At 40.8% G+C, this 21826-nt stretch overlaps 1 protein-coding gene across 1 annotated transcript in view; it reads left to right on the top strand.

Annotated features, from left to right (window-relative positions):
- The first annotated feature begins 285 nt into the window (after window positions 1–285).
- The window catches only part of ELL2 (elongation factor for RNA polymerase II 2), a 74306-nt gene continuing 52765 nt past the window's right edge, over window positions 286–21826 (top strand). Inside the window, exons 1-2 of the mRNA XM_059916818.1 lie at window positions 286–538; window positions 19655–19702. Of these exons, the coding sequence (XP_059772801.1) occupies window positions 392–538; window positions 19655–19702 (195 nt within the window). The 5' untranslated portion in view covers window positions 286–391. The remainder of the gene's footprint in view (window positions 539–19654; window positions 19703–21826) is intronic.

Raw genomic sequence — 21826 nt, 5'->3', positions numbered from 1 at the left:
GCCAGTGGGCCAAGACGACCAGACGTGACGTCAGGTGTGATTAACTTGGCGCGTCACCTCGACGTCAGCCTCTTACCTCTCGGACGTCCCGTCCCGGGAGCAAACTCCAGCGACTTTGGGCTCCGCCCCCGTGAGAGTGGAGGGCGGCCAATGAGGACGGCTCTGAGGGGACCGGGGCCAATGAGACGAGCCCGGGGCGGGGCACGAGGCCGGAGGGTGGGGCGGGTGGCGGCGGTGGCAGCCCGAGGTCTGGCTGCGCGCAGTATATGACAGTACGTCAGCAGCGGGATGGCCGTAGCTGTGGCGGCGGCTGCAGAAGCCCGAGCAGCCGCGGCCGCAGTGGAGGCTAGAGCCCGACTGGCGTCGGCGGCGGCACCCCGGGGAGTTTAAGATGGCGGCAGGGGGGGCGGCGGGCCTGCGGGAGGAGCAGCGCTATGGGCTGTCGTGCGGGAGGCTGGGACAGGACAACACCACCGTACTGCATGTGAAGCTCACCGAGACGGCGATCCGCGCGCTCGAGACCTACCAGAGCCACAAGGTGAGCTGGGCAGTTGGCCGGGCTTGGGAAGGAAGAGGGCGTCCCTCGCCGCTCCGCTGCGCCTCTCCCTGCCCCCGACACCTGGCTCGGGGCCGGTGGAGCAGGGGCTCGCCGAGGCTGCCGTCAGCGCCCGCGGCGGCAGGGCTGGGCAGGGCCGGGCAGGGTCGCTGACGCCGCCGTCCCGGGCCAGCTGGGCGCCTGGGCGTTGGGAGGCGGGCGGGCGGGCGGCCCCTGGCGGCGGGGCCGAGGCAGCCGCAGCCCTGGCTCGGCTGCGCAGCCGCTGCGGGACTTTCCGACGGCGCCCGGGTTTTCTAGCCTTTTCTGTCCCGGTGAGGGAGAAAGGCAACAGGGAGACGAGTGAGATGGCTCTTCTGCCCACGGCGTGTGGGGGGTGGGGGAGGGGGCGGAGGGCAGCGTCCGGGTAACGAACCCGAGAGGACCGGCGGGCACTCACCGGCCGCGTTTTGGGGGTACCACCGCGGACCAGCAGAGACCGGGACACAGGCGCTCCGCGTATGAAGGTGGGACACACATTGTACTCGCAAGAACTTGGGGATACAGGCGCTGAGCGTATGGGGCCGGGGCGGGGGGCACACCGTGTACTCGGAAAGGCTGAGGCACAGACACTCCGCGTATGAGGGAGGAGAGGGACACACCTTACACTTCCAGAGACTCGGGCACACGGGCGCTTCGCGTTCCCGGAGACACAACACCGCGTAGCGAGAGCCACACACAGCCAGCGCTCACCCGGGAGCAAAGACATGGGTTACTGAGGAGAGAGAGTCTCCGTGGCTCCTCATACCCGAAAGACGCGTCGCTCGCGTCTGAGGCGGATTCACAGACATGGAGACTTGGATCTAGGGGCGGGGGCGGGGCGGGGAGTGGGGAGGGGATACACTGCGTCCCGGGCGGACTCGGGTTTCTCACCCCGCACCGCGTCCCGGAGAGAGATCCGAGGACACACACAACTCGAGCACAGCGAAGGCTCTCACGTACTCGGCAGTTGGAGGACAAACCCAGGGACGCGTTTTCACGTAAAAAAAAAAAAAAAAAAAAAAAAGTGAGGGAGAGAGTGGGAGGCATAGCGAAGAAACGCCGCCACCGGAGTGCCTGGGGAAGCCGTTTATGGAGATGCAGTACTGTGAATGGGTGAGGGAGGCAGAGTGGACGCATCGCATAAGGGGAGGGATATACCATATGAGCGACCGGTAACAGTCACTCTGAGAAGAGAGACCGTCCGTGGAGCAGAGAACCCACGGGGCATCCCGACAAATAGCCGAGCCCATGCCAAGGAAACACGCTCCGATTAACTGATCTCATAAAGCAGGCACAGAGGGCCAGAGGGACACCTGGACATGCTCCTAGTTATTCAGATAAAAGTGGAGAAAGGAATTAACATCTGTTGAGCTCCCACTAGTGCCAGGCCCTTTAAATGCTTGGAAGGAAGGCCCAGAGTTGGAGGCAAAACCGCAGGAGAGGTGTGAACCTGGGCCAAGGGAGACTTACCTTCAGGGGGCCCCTACATAAGCATGCACACAGGAGGAGGCACACAGTTGTGCACAGCTTGAGGAGTACATGAGCTCACGTGATAGTGTACATGTAAACAGCAGGAGAGACTCAGAAATGAGCATGCCCTCAGGATGGCACTCACAGAATTGAGTGGACACATGGATGTACATTCCAGGGCATATGTGTTACCCACCAGAGAAACATAGGCGAAAAACACTCAGACTCGGAGGTGGAGGGAGGAGTGCATGCACAGGGAGAAAGATACTTTTCCTACACACCATGAAGTCTCAGGGAAAAAGGGTCTCATGTATGACTGGGAAGTCACGCAGCAATAGGAATGCGAGGAAATACAAGAAATAAAAACTGCATGTGTCAGTAGCTACTCCCAGACAGGTGCATCTGAAGGGAAGAGACCAGCACCAGCACCAGCACCAGCATGGAGTGGGAGGCCCATCTGGGGGAAGCCAGATAGGCAGGCAGAGGCACACAGGGGCAGACACTGGAGAGAAACTCAGCCCTGCAAGATGGAGAGATAAGCTTGCCTGTTCCAAGGGGAGGGTGTGGGAAGGAATGACAGTGGGAAGAAGGTAGGTCAGGGTATGTACAGAGAAAAACACCGGAGAGGAAGAAGCCAGCAGGAGGAGGCCAACCTCCCGTCAGAAACAGACCCAGGGAGCAGATAAAGACTGACACACAGGGGTGGGGAGAGGCATCTCTGGGGACAGTAGGTCAGCCAGCCACCTTGGGGGGACAACTGGCGAACTGTACAGCTGATTACAACAAGATTGACAGACACTGACAGGGAAGAGGTGGGTGAGGAGGCCCACACAGGGAAGGGATGGTACCCGGGGAGAGTGAGGTGACAGAGAAGCCCCCGGTGCTCACTGAGAATGCTGTTTGTTTTTCTCCCTTCATTTCTGCCTCCTACACCTTAGTGTTTACATGCTTGGGATTAAAGTTGGAATGCTTGGATTCTAAAAGCCCCACATATATTCCACTGTCTTAAGAAACAGCAGATCAAAAATTCTTCCTCTTCCAACCCACCACTTAGTTCTTGATTTTTTTTTAAGTTATTTATTTTTACAGTCAAAGGTACCAAAGTCAATGGCTTTCCTTGCTCCTGACTACTTCTATTGCCTATTAATATCATTACCATCTGTTTCCATCTCTGTGCATGCAAATTAATGTGTCTAGTCAATCTGTACAGAGGCAGAGAAGGGAAAGGGAGAAGACTTTGCCAGCTCCCTCTACCCTTCTGAGTTGGACCCAGGTAGATTGAGATAGTCCGTGGATTCCTTTTCTTCTAAAAGTTGGTAGTAGAAGCAGTACTATGCAGGGAGAGGAGGAAGAAATAAGCTCACTTCGCCATTGCAGTTGGACACTGCCTTGTTTCTGACTTAACCAGTTCCTGTCCCCAGGTCTCACTGTCACTTTGGCCACAGAAACACTGCTTAAGGGGCTTGGAAAAGCAGGATTTGGGGTGGGACTGTTAACTTCAGACAGCTGAAAAGTGGGAAGAGACAGAAGAAACAAATGAGGTACTGTTGGAACTTACTACAGTATCCTCTGGTGTGTTCAGCCAAGTCTCCCACAGTGTGTCCTCAGTGTCCCACCTTCTGACTAGGGCCAGACCAGGGCTCCCCCATCAACACAGTAAAGTTGCCAGCAGTGGGCATATGGCCGAGCTTTTATCCTCCAGTAGAAGGATACATACTTGGTCTTTTACGCTTTCACTTTCCACCCTTATCAAATTAGGGCTCCTAACTTTAAATTGTAGCTGCGTTTGGAAAAATGTTGGAATGCATTGGCTAGTCAGGGAGAAGTTTCTATTCTCTCCTGGGGAGGGGGGCAGGATGGCTTTAACTTCTCATATAAAACTGCCCCTACCATTCCTGTGCTTAGATAGGAAGGTGCTTGATGCTTGACAAGTGGCCTCCAAGTGGCTTTGGCCCATGCAATGTTATGACTGTTATGCCTCCTCTTCTGATGACTTTCTAAGAGCCAGAAATTTCAACAGGTTAATTTCCTAAATTAAGCATCAGAGAGTTATTTTTATCCAGATTATTTTGTCCATTGGATTTACTCTCCTAAATTAATCCACTTGACCTAAAACTTCAGGGAGGTAAATTTAAGAATTTTAGGAAACTATGACTTAGGCTAAATACAGATGTTCTTTAGATATAATTGAGCAAGTATCCGAACTTATTAGAGTTCATGGAAACAGAATCTTTAATTAGAAACAATTCCTCACTGTTTCAAAAGACAAACAAACCTAATTGACCTTCATTACTCAAGTTTTCTATTTTTAGAGAAGAAATGAGGAAAGCGAACTTGGGAACCTTTTAAACAGAGATTGGGGTGCGGGATAGAGACATTGTGATTCCAGGAATGGGAGTTATAGTTGGAGTAAATATCTCCTAAAAGTTGTTTTTCACTCAGTTTGAATACAGAGACAGTTTCAAGTTGATTATATTTTAAAAAGTGTTAAATGGAAAGTTATTTTCATGGTTTGCAGAATGAACTCAGAATACTTATACAGATATTTAGTATATATTGCAAAACTACTTTTTTTTTTTTACTATAGGTAGGTTATTTTGAATGAAGGTACAGGTTACTAAATAAAAATCATGTATTACAACTTTATAGTCATTCTAAACTGATGTCTGAATTTGTGGTCTATATAAGCCCCACATATTTTAAATGAGCATATGTTACTGTAATTACATATTTCTCCCAAATGTATCCTAAAACTATTTCAAATTAAACCTCAAAATTCTAAAATTTATTATAGCCAATTCCTTCAGTAATGTGTAGCTGGCGTTATTTTGACATTTGAGTAACTCATTTGGTAGTAACAAAAATCTTACCAAAATTTTCTTTTCAGATTCTCTCATTGCTGAGCCTGTTGTTTTTTTTTAATGTTTACTCGAAGTTTCAAAGATGGTGGCTCAAATAATACTGTCATGTTTATCCAACTATTACATAAAAAGTCTTGCATAGATGCATCTGGAAGCAGGGGCCATTCATTCTCTATGCCTGAAGATGAGAAAGCAGATGACTTTAAGAAGGATTCTGTTAACACATTCTCTTGCCAACTCCAATTATTGGCTTTAAATTTCCCTGCTTTGATTAGTGTCTTCTAGGAAAATGATAGTGTTTTGAAAATTTGTACAAATATACTTATGTTTCATTTTGCATGAGGAATTCAGTCTCTTTCAGTATTACTAGTTACTGTTATTTCCAGTCAAAGCATAAAGTCTTATTTAAACCTCTAAAGTTACTGTCCTTCACAATAGCTCCCTTTAATGTGTTCCATGATCTTATAAAATCACTGATCCCACAGGTCATGGAGTAGGAGATATCCTCTCCTTTCCTTTCTTTTTACCTCGTAAACGTATCAGCATTTGATTCATTGTGGTTTAAGGCACAAAAAGACTCATACCTTACTTTTTCCTATCTCTTCCTTTTTGTGCCTGCCCTCAAACAATTTTGAGTGTGTACATGTGTGTTCAATAATCTGCTTTTACAAATACAGTAGACCCTGTTCTCCTTAAGGCACCACTCAAGCATCCAGACCTGTCAGCACAGAGCTGTCACTGCTGCTGACATGTTTACTAAGTAAAACAATGAGGTTTGCCTTAGCAGATTCCTTTTGTTGCAGTTTTTAAATACAGCCAGTTTTAATTAAAGTAAGTTAATCTTACTGACTTTAACTTAGACCCATCTTCAGGCTGAACTTGATATTAAAATGCTTTTTATCAGGTAAAGTCAAGTTTGTGCCCCATTTTGCAATAAGTGTTTGAAAAGTTTTTACAGATGATCAGGTGTTCAGTGCAAAGAAGGGTGCTCCTCCTAGTGAAAAGCAGTAGCCAGATTGCCTAAGGAGATAGACAGGGAACCTTGGCACCAGAACTGAGAGGAGAAAGAAAGAACATATGTGAAGGATTGGAACATGTTCAAGAAAAGAATTTAAAAGGAAAGGGGTGTAAAATTCTCGGAATGATTTACAGGAAAGCTTATCAAGGACAGTCACCAGATCCAACCTTTCCATTTGCTCCATTTGCACTTGTAAAAAACTATGGAAGCTGTGCTCATAGCGCTTATTAGGTAATTTGTGATAAAGCCGGCAAAGTGAGGAAAATGAGAATTTCAGGAGAACCACTGCTGGGTCATTTTTAACAACTTGCAGTGACTACAGAGAGGCTCAGGACTGTGGCACCAGAGTTCAGCCCAATTATTTGCCAGTTTGGGTCAAATGTGTTTGGAGTATTTGAGAAGATGTCTCTAAAATGTGATGATATGGGCGTTTCTTCAGGTAAGGTGAGCTGAGTTTTAGAATAAAGAAAAGAGCATGTATATAACCACAGCACATTTGACTCCCTCATACCTCAGCTCCATAGGACATTTCCCATGACTTAATGCAGAAATCTAGAAAAGCAGGTCTGGAGTAGAATACAATAAATTAATGACTGTGTCTCTACAGCCAAATTGAAGCTGAAAAATATGGCATAAATCAGGTCAGGTTTACCGAGGAGAATTGCTTTCTTTTCTTTCCCTCCCTCCCTTCCTTTCAGTTTATCTACCTATCTATCTATTTTGGTTGTGGCATTATGGCTCTTTAGAGCCACATTAAATCTTTAGGAAGAACTGGTTTAAGGGTGTCCACTGATACTTTGCCAGCAAAGGCCAAACCTGGAATCTCATGGCTAGCAGTTTAATATAGGATATAAAAAGAGAGAATCTTATTAATTAGACTATATGCTCCGTAAAGATTCATGAATCAAATTAGCACCTTGAATTGAACTCAGTAGTCAGAGCATTTGCTACTAGTTTAATAATAACTAGGTTGTTAGACAAATAGCATAAGTTTCTTTCTTGTTGGGGATCCTATATGTTATTGGTATAAAAAACATCTTTGGGTCTTACAGGAGTTTAACAGGCAGAGACTAGATGGGGGGAATCACATCTCCAGCAGAAGGAATGGCACAGGAAAGGAAAGGACAGCAGTAGAAAAGCTAAGGCAGGCTTTGAGAATTGCAAGGAAGACCCTGTTCCACTTAACCTCGAGTGTAGGAGAAAATATAGTTGGATTTAAGAGAGGAAAGGGAGACTGGAGCAGGTTGGAGTTTATTCTCTCAAAACTGGAGAGACACTGAGTAGAAATTTAAGGTGATTTGAGCTAATGCTTTAGGATTATACTGGCCTCAGTGTGCATGATGAGTATAAGATGAATCCGGAAGGCAGTAGACAAGTTAGGAGGAAGTATGTGGTCCAGGTCAGAGATGAGTGCGATCTAAACTAGGATGCTAGTGGGAGACAAGACATTACAGATGAATAGAATCTATAGAATTTAATAACAGATTTTAAAGGAACAGGGTTAAGTTGAAATTTCTAGCCATCAGCACTAGGAGGAGTACCCTTAGTAGAAAAAAGGGAAATCAGAAGCAGTTGGGAGGGTGGGCTGGGGTGGGGGAGATAAAGTACCATTTTAGTGAACGTTCACTCAGTCTTTTGTTTGGTGACGAGACTTAGGTTTGATTAGATGTTTCATATTTGAGAAGTATATTTGGGTCTGAGGCTAGACTAGAACAATGCTATATTTACATGTCTCAAACTTTTCCATTTGGATGGAAATTTTGGGGATTGGTAATGTTTTGGGGGAAGTTGAAATTATTAGGTGGAAGAAATTTTGGTTTTGAACAGGGATTTTCAAATTTTGCTTGTATTTTTATAGGCTTCCTTTATCCAATAACGTTCTCTATAAATTGCACTTAAGACTGTCGTAGAGTACAGATAATATGAAAATTGAATTTGATTTTAACATGAAGATCAGACTTTCCATGGTTTCTGTCCCAAGTGATTATTGAAACATTAAGTAACTCTCTATAATGTGCCTGGATTTACATTTCAAGCATCATTTTTAAATGATTCCTAAAGGCCTTGCAAGGGTCAGTGTTTTCACTTGCAGATTACTTTCACTTCTGTTTTGGTGTTTTGATTCCCTTTTTTTTGTTTGACAGTTTGTGAAAAACAAACCAAAAAATAATCATGAGTACATGAAGCTTCTGTTATACATATACATTGTCATGGACTAGTTATGGGCACTTGGTTCATGGTCCATGGAGATAACCTTGGCTAGAAGACTTTTCCCATGAAGACTGAGCTTGTTCAAGGGTGGAGCCAGGCATGAACTTTCTAATAAGATTCTTTGAGATACTTTAGGATCTAAATATGCTTACTTGTAAATTTACGTGTCAGCAGATTTTTAAAAGACATTTACTTAGTATCATGGCTTTTGGTTTTCATTGTTGGAAACCATGATGCCTCAGATAGCCAGAAAACACATCCATGTGGTAAAAACTCAGTTGAGTGTCTTGAGATGTTTTTTCTTTAATAAAAGACTAAGAGGTAGGAACAGGAATTATAACTATAACTGTCAAATATGCATTTATTCATTTAGCCAATGTTTATTTATCTTCTGATATGTGCCAGGCATAGTACTAGGCACTGGATATATAAAGTTGAATAAGTCAGGGATGGTCCAGAAAGTGCTCGTCCTTAGTAGAAACAAGCAGACATTAAAAATAAATAAATACATACATACATACATACACACATACATACAGTAAAGTCTCTGTGCAAGGGGACACCTAAAGAGAGGATTATGTTTGAGGATGTGTCTGAGAAATAGTGTCTGCTTTTTCATCTCCCATCCTCTGCTCAGCCCACTCCAGTTGGGTTGTGTCCATCACATCCCTGAGATTGCACCTGACTAGGTCCCTTGTTGTCAAATCTAGTGGTCATCTCTCTGTTCGTGTCTTACCTGACCTCAGCATCATGCCATCCAGTTGACTACTCCTTCCTGTTAGAAACACTTTCCTGATTTTCCTCCCACTTCCCTGGCCATTCTTTCTCAGTCTCCTCTGCTGATTATCCTCTGCTTGACTGGCCTCTGAAAGTTGGAGATCCCAGTTCCCTTCTCTTTATCTATTCACTTCCCTAGGTGAGCTCATCTAGTCCTATGGATTTAAGTGTCATCTATATGTTAACGACCTCCAAATATTTATCTCCAGCTCTGACCTTCCTCCATTTCCAGGCACTAATTTTCAACACCTGATCTCTTTATCAAAGTTTAATAGGTTATCTCAAACTTAACAGACCCAAACACAATTCCTTTTTTTTTTTTAAACATCTTTATTGGAGTATAATTGCTTTACAATGGTGTGTTAGTTTCTGCTTTATAACAAAGTGAATCAGCTATGCATATACATATATCCCCATATTTCCTCCCTCTTTCGTCTCCCTCTCACCCTCCCTATCCCACCCCTCTAGGTGGTCACAAAGCACCTAGCTGATCTCCCTGTGCTATACGGCTGCTTCCCACTAGCTATCTATTTTACATTTGGTAGTGTATATATGTCCATGCCACTCTCTCACTTCATCCCAGCTTACCCTTCCCCCTCTCCGTGTCCTCAAGTCCATTCTCTACATCTGCGTGTTTATTCCTGTCCTGCCCCTAGGTTCTTCAGAACCATTTTTTTTTCTTTTTTTTTTTTTAGATTCCATATATATGTGTTAGCATACGGTACTTGTTTTTCTCTTTTCTGACTTACTTCACTCTGTATGACAGTCTCTAGGTCCATCCACCTCACTACAAATAACGCAATTTTGTTTCTTTTTATGGCTGAGTAATATTCCATTGTATATATGTGCCACATCTTCTTTATCCATTCATCTGTTGATGGACACGTAGGTTGCTTCCATGTCCTGGCTATTGTAAATAGTGCTGCAATGAACATTGTGGTACATGACTCTTTTTGAATTATGGTTTTCTCAGGGTATATGCCCAGTAGTGGGATTGCTGGGTCGTATGGTAGTTCTATTTTTAGTTTTTTAAGGAAACTCCATACTGTTCTCCATAGTGGCTGTATCAATTTACATTCCCACCAACAGTGCAAGAGGGTTCCCTTTTCTCCGTACCCTCTCCAGCATTTGTTGTTTGTAGATTTTTTGATGATGGCCATTCTGACTGGTGTGAGGTGATACCTCACTGTACTTTTGATTTGCATTTCTCTACTGATTAGTGATGTTGAGCATCCTTTCATGTGTTTGTTGGCCATCTGTATATCTTCTTTGGAAAAATGTCTATTTAGGTCTTCTGCCCATTTTTGGATTGGGTTGTTTGTTTCTTTGATATTAGTTGCATGAGCTGCTTGTAAATTTTGGAGATTAATCCTTTGTCAGTTGCTTCATTTGCAAATATTTTCTCTCATTCTGAGGGTTATCTTTTCATCTTGTTTATGTTTTCCTTTGCTGTGCAAAAGCTTTTATGTTTCATTAGGTCCCATTTGTTTAGTTTTGTTTTTATTTTCATTTCTCTAGGAGGTGGGTCAAAAAGGATCTTGCTGTGATTTATGTCATAGAGTGTTTTCCTCTGAGAGTTTTATAGTGTCTGGCCTTACATTTAAGTCTTTAATCCATTTTGAGTTTATTTTTGCCAAGCACAATTCTTGATTTCACCCTTCAAACATACATCTTCCTGAGTGTTCCCCATTTCAGTAAGTGGCAGTACTCATCACCAGTTGACTAGTAATTGACTAGTATTCCTTGATTTATCTCCCCTTTTCTTGACTTAGTTGATCCATCAGCAAGTTCTGTCAGTCTTCAAAAATCTGAAATCTAACCTCATCCATCACCACCACTCCAGTCCCAGCCACCATTATCTCTCTTGAGGACCACTGCCATGGACTTCCATCCAGCCTCCAGGCTTCCACTCTTCCCCCAATAGTCCATTCTCCGCACAGCAGCCAAAGCGATCTTTTTAAAACACGAAGTGTGTGTGATCATGTAGTTTCCAAGTTTCAAGCCTTCTAATGGCTCCCTTTGTTGTAGATGCTTCATTTTACAAATTTCTACTATTTTAAAAATAATACCCATCTTCCAATCCAAGTTTATTTTACTGTTTCTCCTTATACTTTACTAGAGATCATGATCCCAAAGAACAAATCTTCATTTGTATTTATAATCAGATTTGACATGTAAGCTTATTACACAATTACAAAGTCCACATTAAGTGCTCTCTTGGAAAAAAATGATGGGATATTGTGCTTCATATATTGTTATAAGGGCTTGTTCACAGTAACTAACTTTTTAGGTGGTTGTTCAGTTTGGATTTTTGCCTTCCATATTCCTTTAAAGAGTTGTATGAAATAGTAACGTTTAAGACAATAATAATTTGTTTTTTAATTTGGCCTGCATCAGATAGCTACAGTTTTCCAGAAACTATCTTTAAAAACAAGGACCGTGTTAAATTAGATTTTTGACTTCTCACTACTGTTTCGAGAATCTCCTTTATATTTCATTCTTTTCTATGCTGTAAAGGCTAGAAAGAAATTATTCTTTATTCCAAATGCTCTTTAATCTGGTTCTTCCAAATCTGCAGAGAAGGAGTTTCTCCGATGTGTAAGGTTGAATTGACTGACAAAGCAAAATACTAGATTTTGTGAAACTTAATGACTCCCTCTCTCTCTCTCCCCTGGGGGGTGGGGGAGCATCTAATAAAAGATTGGGGCAGAGAAGGAGATACCGTTTACTAAGGTATCTTTGGATTACCTCAAAATTTCACATTCATACTATCATTCTAAACATATTACCAGCTTTTGACGAGAGCTGGGTATATTTGATTTCAGGATTAACTGATTTCCTGTGCTACTGCCTGCTTATACTCCATCTTTTTTTTTTTCTTCCTCTTCTTTCCCTGCTTAGATTTTATTTTTATTACCATGGTTAAAATATAATTATTGGATAGTCTTTGGTTTCTCTATCAGGTGATGTTTTAAAGAGCAGAATTAAATGACTTCTTAAATAAAAGAATTATAACCACAGTTCTTTAAATGGTATAGTACCTCTTTTAGGAAAGAAAGATCTATCTTAAATTGTATCCCAGGATAAGTCATAAATACTTTTTACTATTTACTTGCATAAGTGAAAAGAAATTCAAGTGTCTGATATTTTCCTTAAGTTGCAGTGCAAAACCAAAAAAGTGATCCCCAAAGAGCTATTGATTCTTATCAGTTCTTAATTCTGTAGCGTTCAGATATTTCACATTTTATATAACTTGTTAAGGAGGAGCAGGAGAGGCTAGCTGTGTAGAGTGCTTAGTTCTTAAAGTGAGACAGGCCAGGGTTTGAGCTCCAGGTCACTTATTAGCTGTGTCACCTTATGTGATTTCACAGGATTTACCTGTGGAATCCTGTGGAAATAATAGTATCTACCCCACAAGGGTGTTCTGAGAATTCCCACAGGTGATAGTAAAAGTGATTACACTGGCCTGACACATTTTAAGCGCTCAGTAAATAGTAACTAGGTGGCTATAATCATTTCCTAAAACAATCTCACTTAAAGCAGTCACCTGACCCATCACCATTTATAGACAGTTTTCTGGTTTTGACACAAAGTTCCAAAATTATATTTGACTTTGGAATTTTTGTTTTTTGCACTATCTTTAAATATTCTTTTTTTTTAATTAATTAATTTATTTTATTTTTGGCTGCCTTGGGTCTTCGCTGCTGCATGTGGGCTTTCTCTAGTTGCGGCGCACAGGCTTCTCATGGCGGTGGCTTCTCTTGTTGAGCATGGGCTCTAGGTGTGTGGCCTTCAGTAGTTGTGGCACGCGGGCTCAGTAGTTCTGGTGCACAGGCTTAGTTGCTCTGTGGCATGTGGGAATCTTCCTGGACCAGAGCTTGAACCCATGTCTCCTGCATTGGCAGGCGGATTCTTAACCACTGTGCCACACCGGGGAAGCCCCTTTTGCACTATCTTTAGCTTGACTTATAATGCAGCTTAGGTACGCAAATAAAATATGAAGTATTTAATAAATACCTATTGGTTAATTTTAAATAATTCAAGAGTTAACTTTAAGTTGAGTCAAAGCTCCATGATGGGTTCAGAAGGGAAGCTGAAGATATTTCAAGTACATCTCTAACCTTAGAGAATAAAATTAGAAAGATCTCTATAATGTGTTTCTTAGAGAAATCACTCTTTTCTAGAACAGAATGCTATTTCTTATGGTTGTATGTTGACAAAACCAATAGTGGTTGATAGAATAAAAGTAACCATAGGTTTAATTTGGATGGATAAGCACTATGTAAATAATCAAGAGATGGTTATAACAACCTTTATAGGATAAGTAACTCTCTTTTATTTATCCCCAAAGAAACCTGAGCTTTGCTTCTTCCCTCCTACCCTAAAAGAATCGTGTCAGAAATTAATATTACTCAGCACAATTAAAATTACTTAGTAAAATTACTTAGTAAATTACATATTACTTTTATAGTCCTTATATATTGCAAGGCATAGTCCCTGGAAATAAGTGGACATAGATTTCTTTGGTCATAGAGCAGTTTTTATTGCAGTAGTATTGGCTTATTATAGTGGCAGATATCAAGAACTAAACTTTTGAGCATTTTAGTATTGTCTACACTTTTATTCTAAGCTTAAGAAAGCCCTACATTCTCTCAGAAATACAGAGGGTTAATTCAAGGAAATCTAAAATCAGTGAACTAACCAAGAGTTTAACAGAATCTTTTGACTATAAAACATCACCTTGTTGAAGCATTTATCAAAGCCAGTTCCAGTCTGCATTGTTTCTTGGATGGATGAAGATACTAGATCACTATCTTATTTATAGCTCAAGTACTAGTCAGTTAAACCCTAGAGTTACTTGATTTTCAAAAGAGCTAGTTGGTGCAAATATTTAATTAAAGCTAAAAATCAAAAAGTTGAAGTCCTATTGAAATTCCATTTGTAATGGAACTGTACTTAGTAAGTTAAACATTATTCTAAAACATGCCATATCATATTTGGCCACCTGTAATTACATTATCTTTTAAAACTGGATTGCATTAAAAAATATACAATGAGTTGAGGTTATGTTTGTGCAGTTAAACTTAGGCTAAAAAACATTTAGGTGAAAAACTAAGGTGCTTGAGACATTTGCTTATAGTGGTATTGACTTTTATTTATTTATTTTTTAAATGTTCAATTTTTTTTAAGATTTATTTATTATTTATTTATTTATTTTATTTATTTATTTTTGGCTGCGTCGGGTCTTAGTTGCAGCATGCAGGATCTTTCGTTGCGGTGCGCGGGATCTTTGCTGTGGCACTTGGGCTTCTCTCTAGTTGTGGCGTGCGGGTTTTCTCTTCTCTGCTTGTGGCACGCAGGCTCCAGGCCACATGGGCTCTGTAGTTTGCGGCACGGCCTCTCGTTAGGTGCGTGAGCTCAGTAGTTGTGGCGCTCCGGCTTACTTGCCCCGCAGCATCTGGGATCTTAGTTCCCTGACCAGGGATCGAACCCACGTCCCCTGCATTGTAAGGTGGATTCTTTACCACTGGACCACCAGGGAAGTCCTGGTATTGACTCTTAGAACTTATTCCGGGTACCTTTCCCATTAACACAGTAGTCAGAAGCATAAAAAGTGGTATAGCATTCTAGCTGTCTCTCTTGTTGCATTTTTTAAAACATTCAAGAACTGTAGCATAGTACCTAACATCTTCTTGTCTAAAATTGGGATTAAAATCAATAAAGGATTTGAGGTTCTCTTATGTATTTTTCTCTTCTAGGTTGTTAGATATCTTAAAGGAGTTTTTCAGCAACAGTAATCCTAGTTTATCCTGTTTGGATAAGCACCCACAACCACTCCATAGTTGAGGGTTTTATTTTTTTAATGAAAAATGTTAACACAAATATTTATATATGTTCCTTTACTATACATGGTCCTTACAGAAAAAAAAAAAAAAACTGTTGTTTTTTTGGTTTTTATTTAATCAGAAACTGAACCTTGGAAATTATAATGATTTTATGAAATTCATTTTCTTTGGAAACAAAATGCCAGAAGAATTGAAGGAGCATTTAAGTGCTTTTCATGTTCAGCCCTAGGAGGTAACCTGTTACAGAGGCAAGATAAGGAAAGGGTACTGTATTTGAAATTCAGAAGTCTGGATTTGAGGTCCAACTCTGCTAACCACTAGCTTGGTGATTCTGAGCAATGAACTTTGCCTGTTGGAGACTCGTTTATCTCCCTCTGAAATGGGGGATGATGATGCCTTTCTACCACCCACGGCTGGTTTTAGGAGGCCTCACTTGAGACTATGGATATAAAAATACTCTGTACATTACAAGACTATGTAAACAAAAACAAGTTATCATTTTTGTTGAGGAATCAAGCAATACAGATAGAACTCTAAGCATATCAGGAGGTTAGGTTCTAAATTCAGGTCATGAGGCAAAAGATTGGGTAGAGCCTGCGAGCCACAACTACTGAAGCCCGTGCACCTAGAGCCTGTGCTCCGCAACAAGTGAAGCCACCGCAATGAGAAGCCCGCGCACCGCAATGAAGAGTAGCCCCTGCTCACCGCAACTAGAGAAAGCCCGCGTGCAGCAACGAAGACCCCACGCAGCCAAAAATAAATGAATAAATTTATTGAAAAAAAACAAATTACTCTTGAAAATCCCTAAGTTGATGTAAAGCATTAGTGGTATTGTTTTGTCTATACTACCCAGAATAGTAATCTATAAAGTATATAATGCGTATAGTTGTATACCGCATATATAAAGAGAACATAGCCAAAGTGATTTTATAATATTTTTTTTATCATAATGTAGATAAATACTTGTAAGTTAAATATGTGTTAGACTCTTCTGTATCATAACAACTAGGAGTAAGAAAACCTATGAAAAAAATACACCCCCAGTGTAGTGGTACCATAGACACAGGCATCTGGAAAAAACAATAGCTAATGGTAGCTGAAGTGGGCATAGTTCAGAGTTAGCAAAATGGTGGCAGCAGTGTTTTGTTTGGTGAGAAAAAGGTTTAACATTTTAAAATTTGAGTCCTTTCTCAGTTGGGCATTCATTCCCCAGGTACTCGCCACTGCCCTGTTGCTTTACACCCAGTCTCTTTCACATTTACCTGCATTGGGTCCTTAAACTCATTGAGTCTTTGATTTCTGATTTATCTAAAACAAGGCCTAGCTGAGGAAATTAATCTTAAGCTTGAATGTTAAGTGATTAGTATGGATTGGCAAAATAGTGTTTGGGAAGGTATGCCAGGTTGAAAGAACAGATAGGAGGTAGAAATAGAGAGGAAATTGTTTATAAAATAAACAGACTGAAAAAGGTTAACACTGCTGAGCCACAGTTGGGAAGTGGAAGATGAAATTGGTTGGTGCTATAGTTGGACCGTCTGCTTTCTATGTGGAGGAGTTTGTTTTGCTTTGATAGAACCCACTGCAGGCTATGTGACATGCTGAGGGTGGTATCTGAGAAAGCTTCTGTTAGCTATTGGAATGAGTAGCCTTTGGAAGGAATTGAAGGAAGGGAGGAAGGCCTTTGTCTAGGTGCGTGGTGATAGGGACCTGAAACAGGCTAGGAGCTTTCAAAGTAGAGACTAAGCTTAATATGAGGGAGTCTGGGGCAGACTGGCCCCAGATGATGATTGAGAGCCCTGAGCCACCTTTGCTTCTTTTGTGCGCGTGTACGCCTGATATTCAAGCTTTCATCACATTTTATCATTCATTCTCGGGAAGGTCTGCTCATTCCACCATCTCGTGTTTGCTCCAGATGAAGCCATACTAATTTAGGCCTTTATCACCAGAGTGTTCCTAAATAAAACATCCCCTGGAGCTGATGTCTAATCCTTTTCCCTAGCCCCAATTGATCTCTCTCTCTGTCTTTCTTACACATGACTGAAAGAGCTGCTTTCCCTGAAACACTTCATTCTTTCAGCAACTCACTTTCTTATTCCAAAAATCAGAAGAGCCTCCAGTTGTTTATCATGTCAAAGACAAGACTTAAAGGCCATCCCTAAGGGGGTAATGGATTAGGATAGGGTTATTTCACAGGGTGATGAATCTTTAGAAATTATGAGGTCTGAAATTTAAATTACTGTCCTATTTATTCTGTAGTGGATAGAAGCTAAAACTGAAGACAAATTTTGAGGTCAAGGAGAGATTAGCCAGGGATCACCAGGTCCAATTCTCATCCTTTATGTTATGTTTCACGTGTGAAAAGACGTGCCATCTGCCTGCACAGTACCCATTCCTGTCTCCTTGCTTTTTTGCTTAGGGTACTCCCTCTCCCTGGAGTTTGTCTTTTCAAAATTGCTACTCAAGAGCCATCTTTTCCATGAGCCTTTTCTCTTTTCTAGTATCTCTTCTAACCCATACTTTTCTCCTTTGTGAGAATCCTTACTGCACCTCCCAGCAGTACTTAGCCTAGTACAATATTTAATAATTTAAAAATGTTCTCCAACTAAAATGCGAACTCTCTGGCATAAAGGAGCAAGTGCCCATGAATCTACCATAACAGATGTGTGTGGAGCCCAAGATAGTAGAAGAAAAACAGTATGGCAAAACAGGAAGATTGAGTCCTAGATTCTGGTCCCAGCTTAGTTATTAATGGGACTCATGGCCCATTGTGGTTAAGGGTGGGGGGTGGGGCTGGGCACCAACTGGAGTACCTCTGGACCTGGAATTCTGTGATTCTAGCAGTGTGCGATTGCCTAATAAAGTACGGTGAGGGGAGAGGGAGAAGAGGCTGTGCGTTAAGGTTGTGAACCTGGAGAACCAACAAGATAGAAGCACCCTTGCCAGAAAGTAGCAAAGAGGTGCCAGTTTGGCGAGGGGCGGAGGTGGTTTAGTGTTTGCCAATTTTGCTGTCATTGAGAGTTTCTAATGCAAAATGTCCTAGGCTGTGATAAGTTGCAAGTTGCAGAGAGATGCCAAGTTGAGGAATAGGAAAGAGATTCAGAGTCATCACCAAATAGGCAAGGGTGAGCCTCCAAGAGAGACTGGATCTAGAAAGAGGAAAGTGAAAGGCATGATCAAAGAGCTAGGAGGAGTGGTGTCTCCAAGTGACATCCAGTGGAGAAGTGAGCAATTTGAAAATTGAGGAAAGTTAGCATTTGTTTGACCAAGAAGAATTGATGAACTTGATAGAGAAGTTCAAATTCCAGTGGTGAGCTGAAGATAACCTGCCTGCAAGGAGTCAGAGAGGAAAGTGTAACCAGCCTCAGAGGAGATGTTCAGTGTTTGTGATTTGAAGAGAGAGCAGGAGGCAGGGCTGATTGAAATATTCAGAAAGCTAGAACCTGGACCTGTCTTACCTAAATTGTAGTGCCACCTACTTACACACAAAGGGGGCCTCCCCAGGGCTTCTGCAGGCAAGCTACCATTACTTCAGGTAGAGGTTTAGCTATGGAAGGTAGGTTTGGGTGAGGTTTTCTCCCTCTAAGGAAATTCAAGTTAGCGTTAATCTGTATTTTATATTTTCATAAAAGACTGTGAATTAGAATGAATCACTATGAAAAATTGTTACCTACTTCTCCCACACCAAGAAATAAATTTTGTCACCCAGTAGTGCTTTGATTCTGCTGATAAGTCTAAAGTTAAATTATCTTTTTATGGTGGTAGAACAATGGTAATAGTATCTATTATGTTTTCTTCAAGAAGATGTTTACCCATTTTTATAAATAATAATAGAATGGTTAATGCTACCACTTGATTTTATATTCAGATGATCTGTCTTTTAAAGTACTTATCCTTTCCTTATTTCTCTTTAGTTTATTGTAATCGTGATTAGTAAACTTTTAAATCTGTAGAGAAGTTTTGGGAAGTACCTGGTAGGTAGTAGTTAATGTGCAGTGGCTGAGGGAGGGGCACATGGGTGCCTCTGTATTTTTCTTTAAAGTAGAGTTGAGACCAGAAACCACTGCTTTTGTTTTTGTGTATTGGGTTTGGATACAAGGGTATGAAGAATAGTTTACAGGCTGATGTGTTACTATTAAAATGCTACCCAAATCTGATTTCCCTATGAATTTCTGTTAGAAGTTTGGAAAAGCGTTCCAATAGTGGTGAACCAGCCCCATACTGGTGACTTTAGGTACAGGAAATCATGCCTGAGACTATGGTAGATGTTTACAGTTTCAGCTTTTGTTCTAAATACACAACTCTATGAGAAAATATAAAAATTATGAACAGGACAAAGCTCATAATAAAACAAAACATTGTTCTAGAAATTATATTCTCCTGGGAGAATCTTGTGAGAAAATTGGTAACCTGTTTGACCCTCAACTAAAAACTAATCTCTGGTAAAATGTGAGAAAATGGAAACCACAGTTCATTCTCAAATATTTTAATTTTATATTTCTAGCATCCTCTTAAGAGTTTTGCAAAGTTTCTTTGACTATCTCTTGCTTTCCCCTACCTTTTTAAAAAACATATCAAGAAACTAAGCAATAATACTTTTTCATGTAGAATTGAATTAGTACACTAATCATTTTTTGCCAAATCATGTCAGTCATTTTCAAAAACCTGATTAGCTACACTGCCAAAAGATACCTTCGGTTGTGTATTCAGAGAAATGTCAGTAGTGCAGTATCATTTATCAAGGCATCTTAATATAATGACATATAAACCTAAGTATGTAATGAAAAGGTTTTCACAGACTATAGCACTGACCAAGTGCATAGATTTAGAGTTTAATCATTTAGTTCCGTGTCCCAGTAACCAAGGTTGACGTGTTTGTTTCTTATGTTTCTTTTAATAGAATTTAATTCCTTTTCGACCTTCAATTCAGTTCCAAGGGCTCCAAGGGGTGAGTACTCTTATTGTTTTAGCAAGAAAATCTAATCTTACACGTTATTATATTTACGTCTTAAAATTTGTTTTCACCTGTGCCTCTTAATATAATGTCGCTCATATTTTGTGAACTTTGTGACTAAATGTAAATTTATGACACCTTTAAGACTTGAATTATCTTCTTGATTTAGCTAAGTAATTCAGGTATAGATATTGAGAGTAGTTTTTTTCCAAGTCATAGATAATTGATTTTTTAACGTTTTTATTGAAGCGTATCATACATCATAGTATTATGAGATTATATTTTGTTTACCACAATTAAGTAACCATAAAGAATTATTAATTTCAGGCAAGTTACAATTATGTGATTGTTGTTAATATTAACAAACTTTTGCTGTCTATGGACTTAATTTCTTTGATTGTACATACTAAGAAATGAAATGTATATATAGAAAATTGAATTTTTCTAGTACACAGAATAAACAGAGTATTGTCTATTTTATTGCTGGATTTAAAAGTATAATAAATGATAACTCCTAATAAAATGCACCTATGAATTTTGTATTTGTAATAGATGATAAATTTTACAGGAATAGTGTCAATATTATTTCATAATTATTACTATTTAATATTAATAAAATAAATAGACTCAATCATTCCTTCATTTAAATTAATATGCATTTCTGAATTTGTCTCTATATACTGTCTACAGTATGGAGATTTGGAATATCTGTAAATGGATTTTAGAGCTCTAGAGAAAAGGCAACCTGAGGGGGGAAGATCATATTCCTGTTTATTATAAATCTATACACTTGTGAATTTTTGTCTATGTCACAAAATGCAAAAATTCAATGTGAATAAATACAGTCTTTCTAAACTTTATAACTTGAAAACATTTCAAGAGTCAAGAGATTAATTGTATCATTCAACACCAACTAAGAGTACTTCTAAATCTTGTGGAATGCTAACCTGAAGGAGATGTTTGTGTGTGGATGTCAGAGGTTTGCTTCTACATGATAGCTTTACAATGAAGTCCTTTTTTTTCTCCCCCCAGTAACTGAGTGTTCATGAATGGGATCCTAATTGGAACAAGCATTCTTCTGAATTTTGTTTCATAGCTTTTTAGATAGTCTCTAGTGCATGCTGATACTATTTTTGAGGTATTAGTGTCAGTTATTTACTTGAGGCTTCTTGAATTTTCTTACAAATTTTAATAGCATCAACAATATCTGAAGGGATGTTCGAGAGGCAGGCCTCACTTCTTGAGCTCAGCAGGGCTATGCATTTCAGTAAAGGGTTATCTGGGAAGAGAGGGCAGTACCCAGGGGAGAAGAGTAGGGTTTGAGCTGCTTTTCCCTCACTAGCAGCTGACACCTTGTTTGGTGTCTGCTTCTTCCCTCTTCCCTTAATTCTTTTATTCTCCCAGTTGGGACCTGGAGGCCAGGGAAATGCAAGTGAGAGACATTTTCTTAGGAGGCACTAGGTTAGACTGAATAATGAGGAACCAATATGTGCAGGCTTCCAAGCTCTTGATTCAGAAACATGTAGCTTTTAGCAGTCTTAGAAGGAATATGGTTTTCTGTAGCATACCAGTTACCCCCCAGGCCCTAGGTACCTTTACAAAGCAGGCAGTTTCTGTTTGAAACCTTGGACCTCCCTTTCAGAAATCTCCTACGTACCTCCCCCAAACTTTCCTATCTTTGTGTCCATGCTTCCCCAGTTTATCTTTGCAAGCTCCATTCTCTCTACCTACTCTATTCTTTGTCTGAGTATAGTTCACTGATAAAAGTAATTTAGATATAAATGACTGATAGGTTTAAATCTTAATGGGTGTTTGAATTTTAACAGATAAGCTTTTTAACCAAATGAATGGTTATTAGAGTTGGGATAGTATGAGTGTAGGGAGAGGAGGGGGTGCTGCAGAATGAGAGCTATGGAATACTTGGCCCTACCTTGCTTATTCTGGATTCTGTCTTCTCCATCCCCTCACCCCCCACTGCAGTCCCCTTTTTATTATTCTAACTGGGAACAAAATATATGGACTCAGCATTGTTTCAGAGCCTGCAGCTGCATTCCATCCACCCCTCCCCCCCTTCTCTTTGCAGCGCTCTCACCAGCCCTTTGGGACTTAGTAAAAACA

Source organism: Balaenoptera ricei, chromosome 3 (genome assembly GCF_028023285.1).
Source record: "Balaenoptera ricei isolate mBalRic1 chromosome 3, mBalRic1.hap2, whole genome shotgun sequence".
NCBI lineage: Eukaryota > Metazoa > Chordata > Mammalia > Artiodactyla > Balaenopteridae > Balaenoptera > Balaenoptera ricei.
Note: the sequence above shows the minus strand (reverse complement) of the source record. Positions and strands in the feature narration are given on the sequence as shown.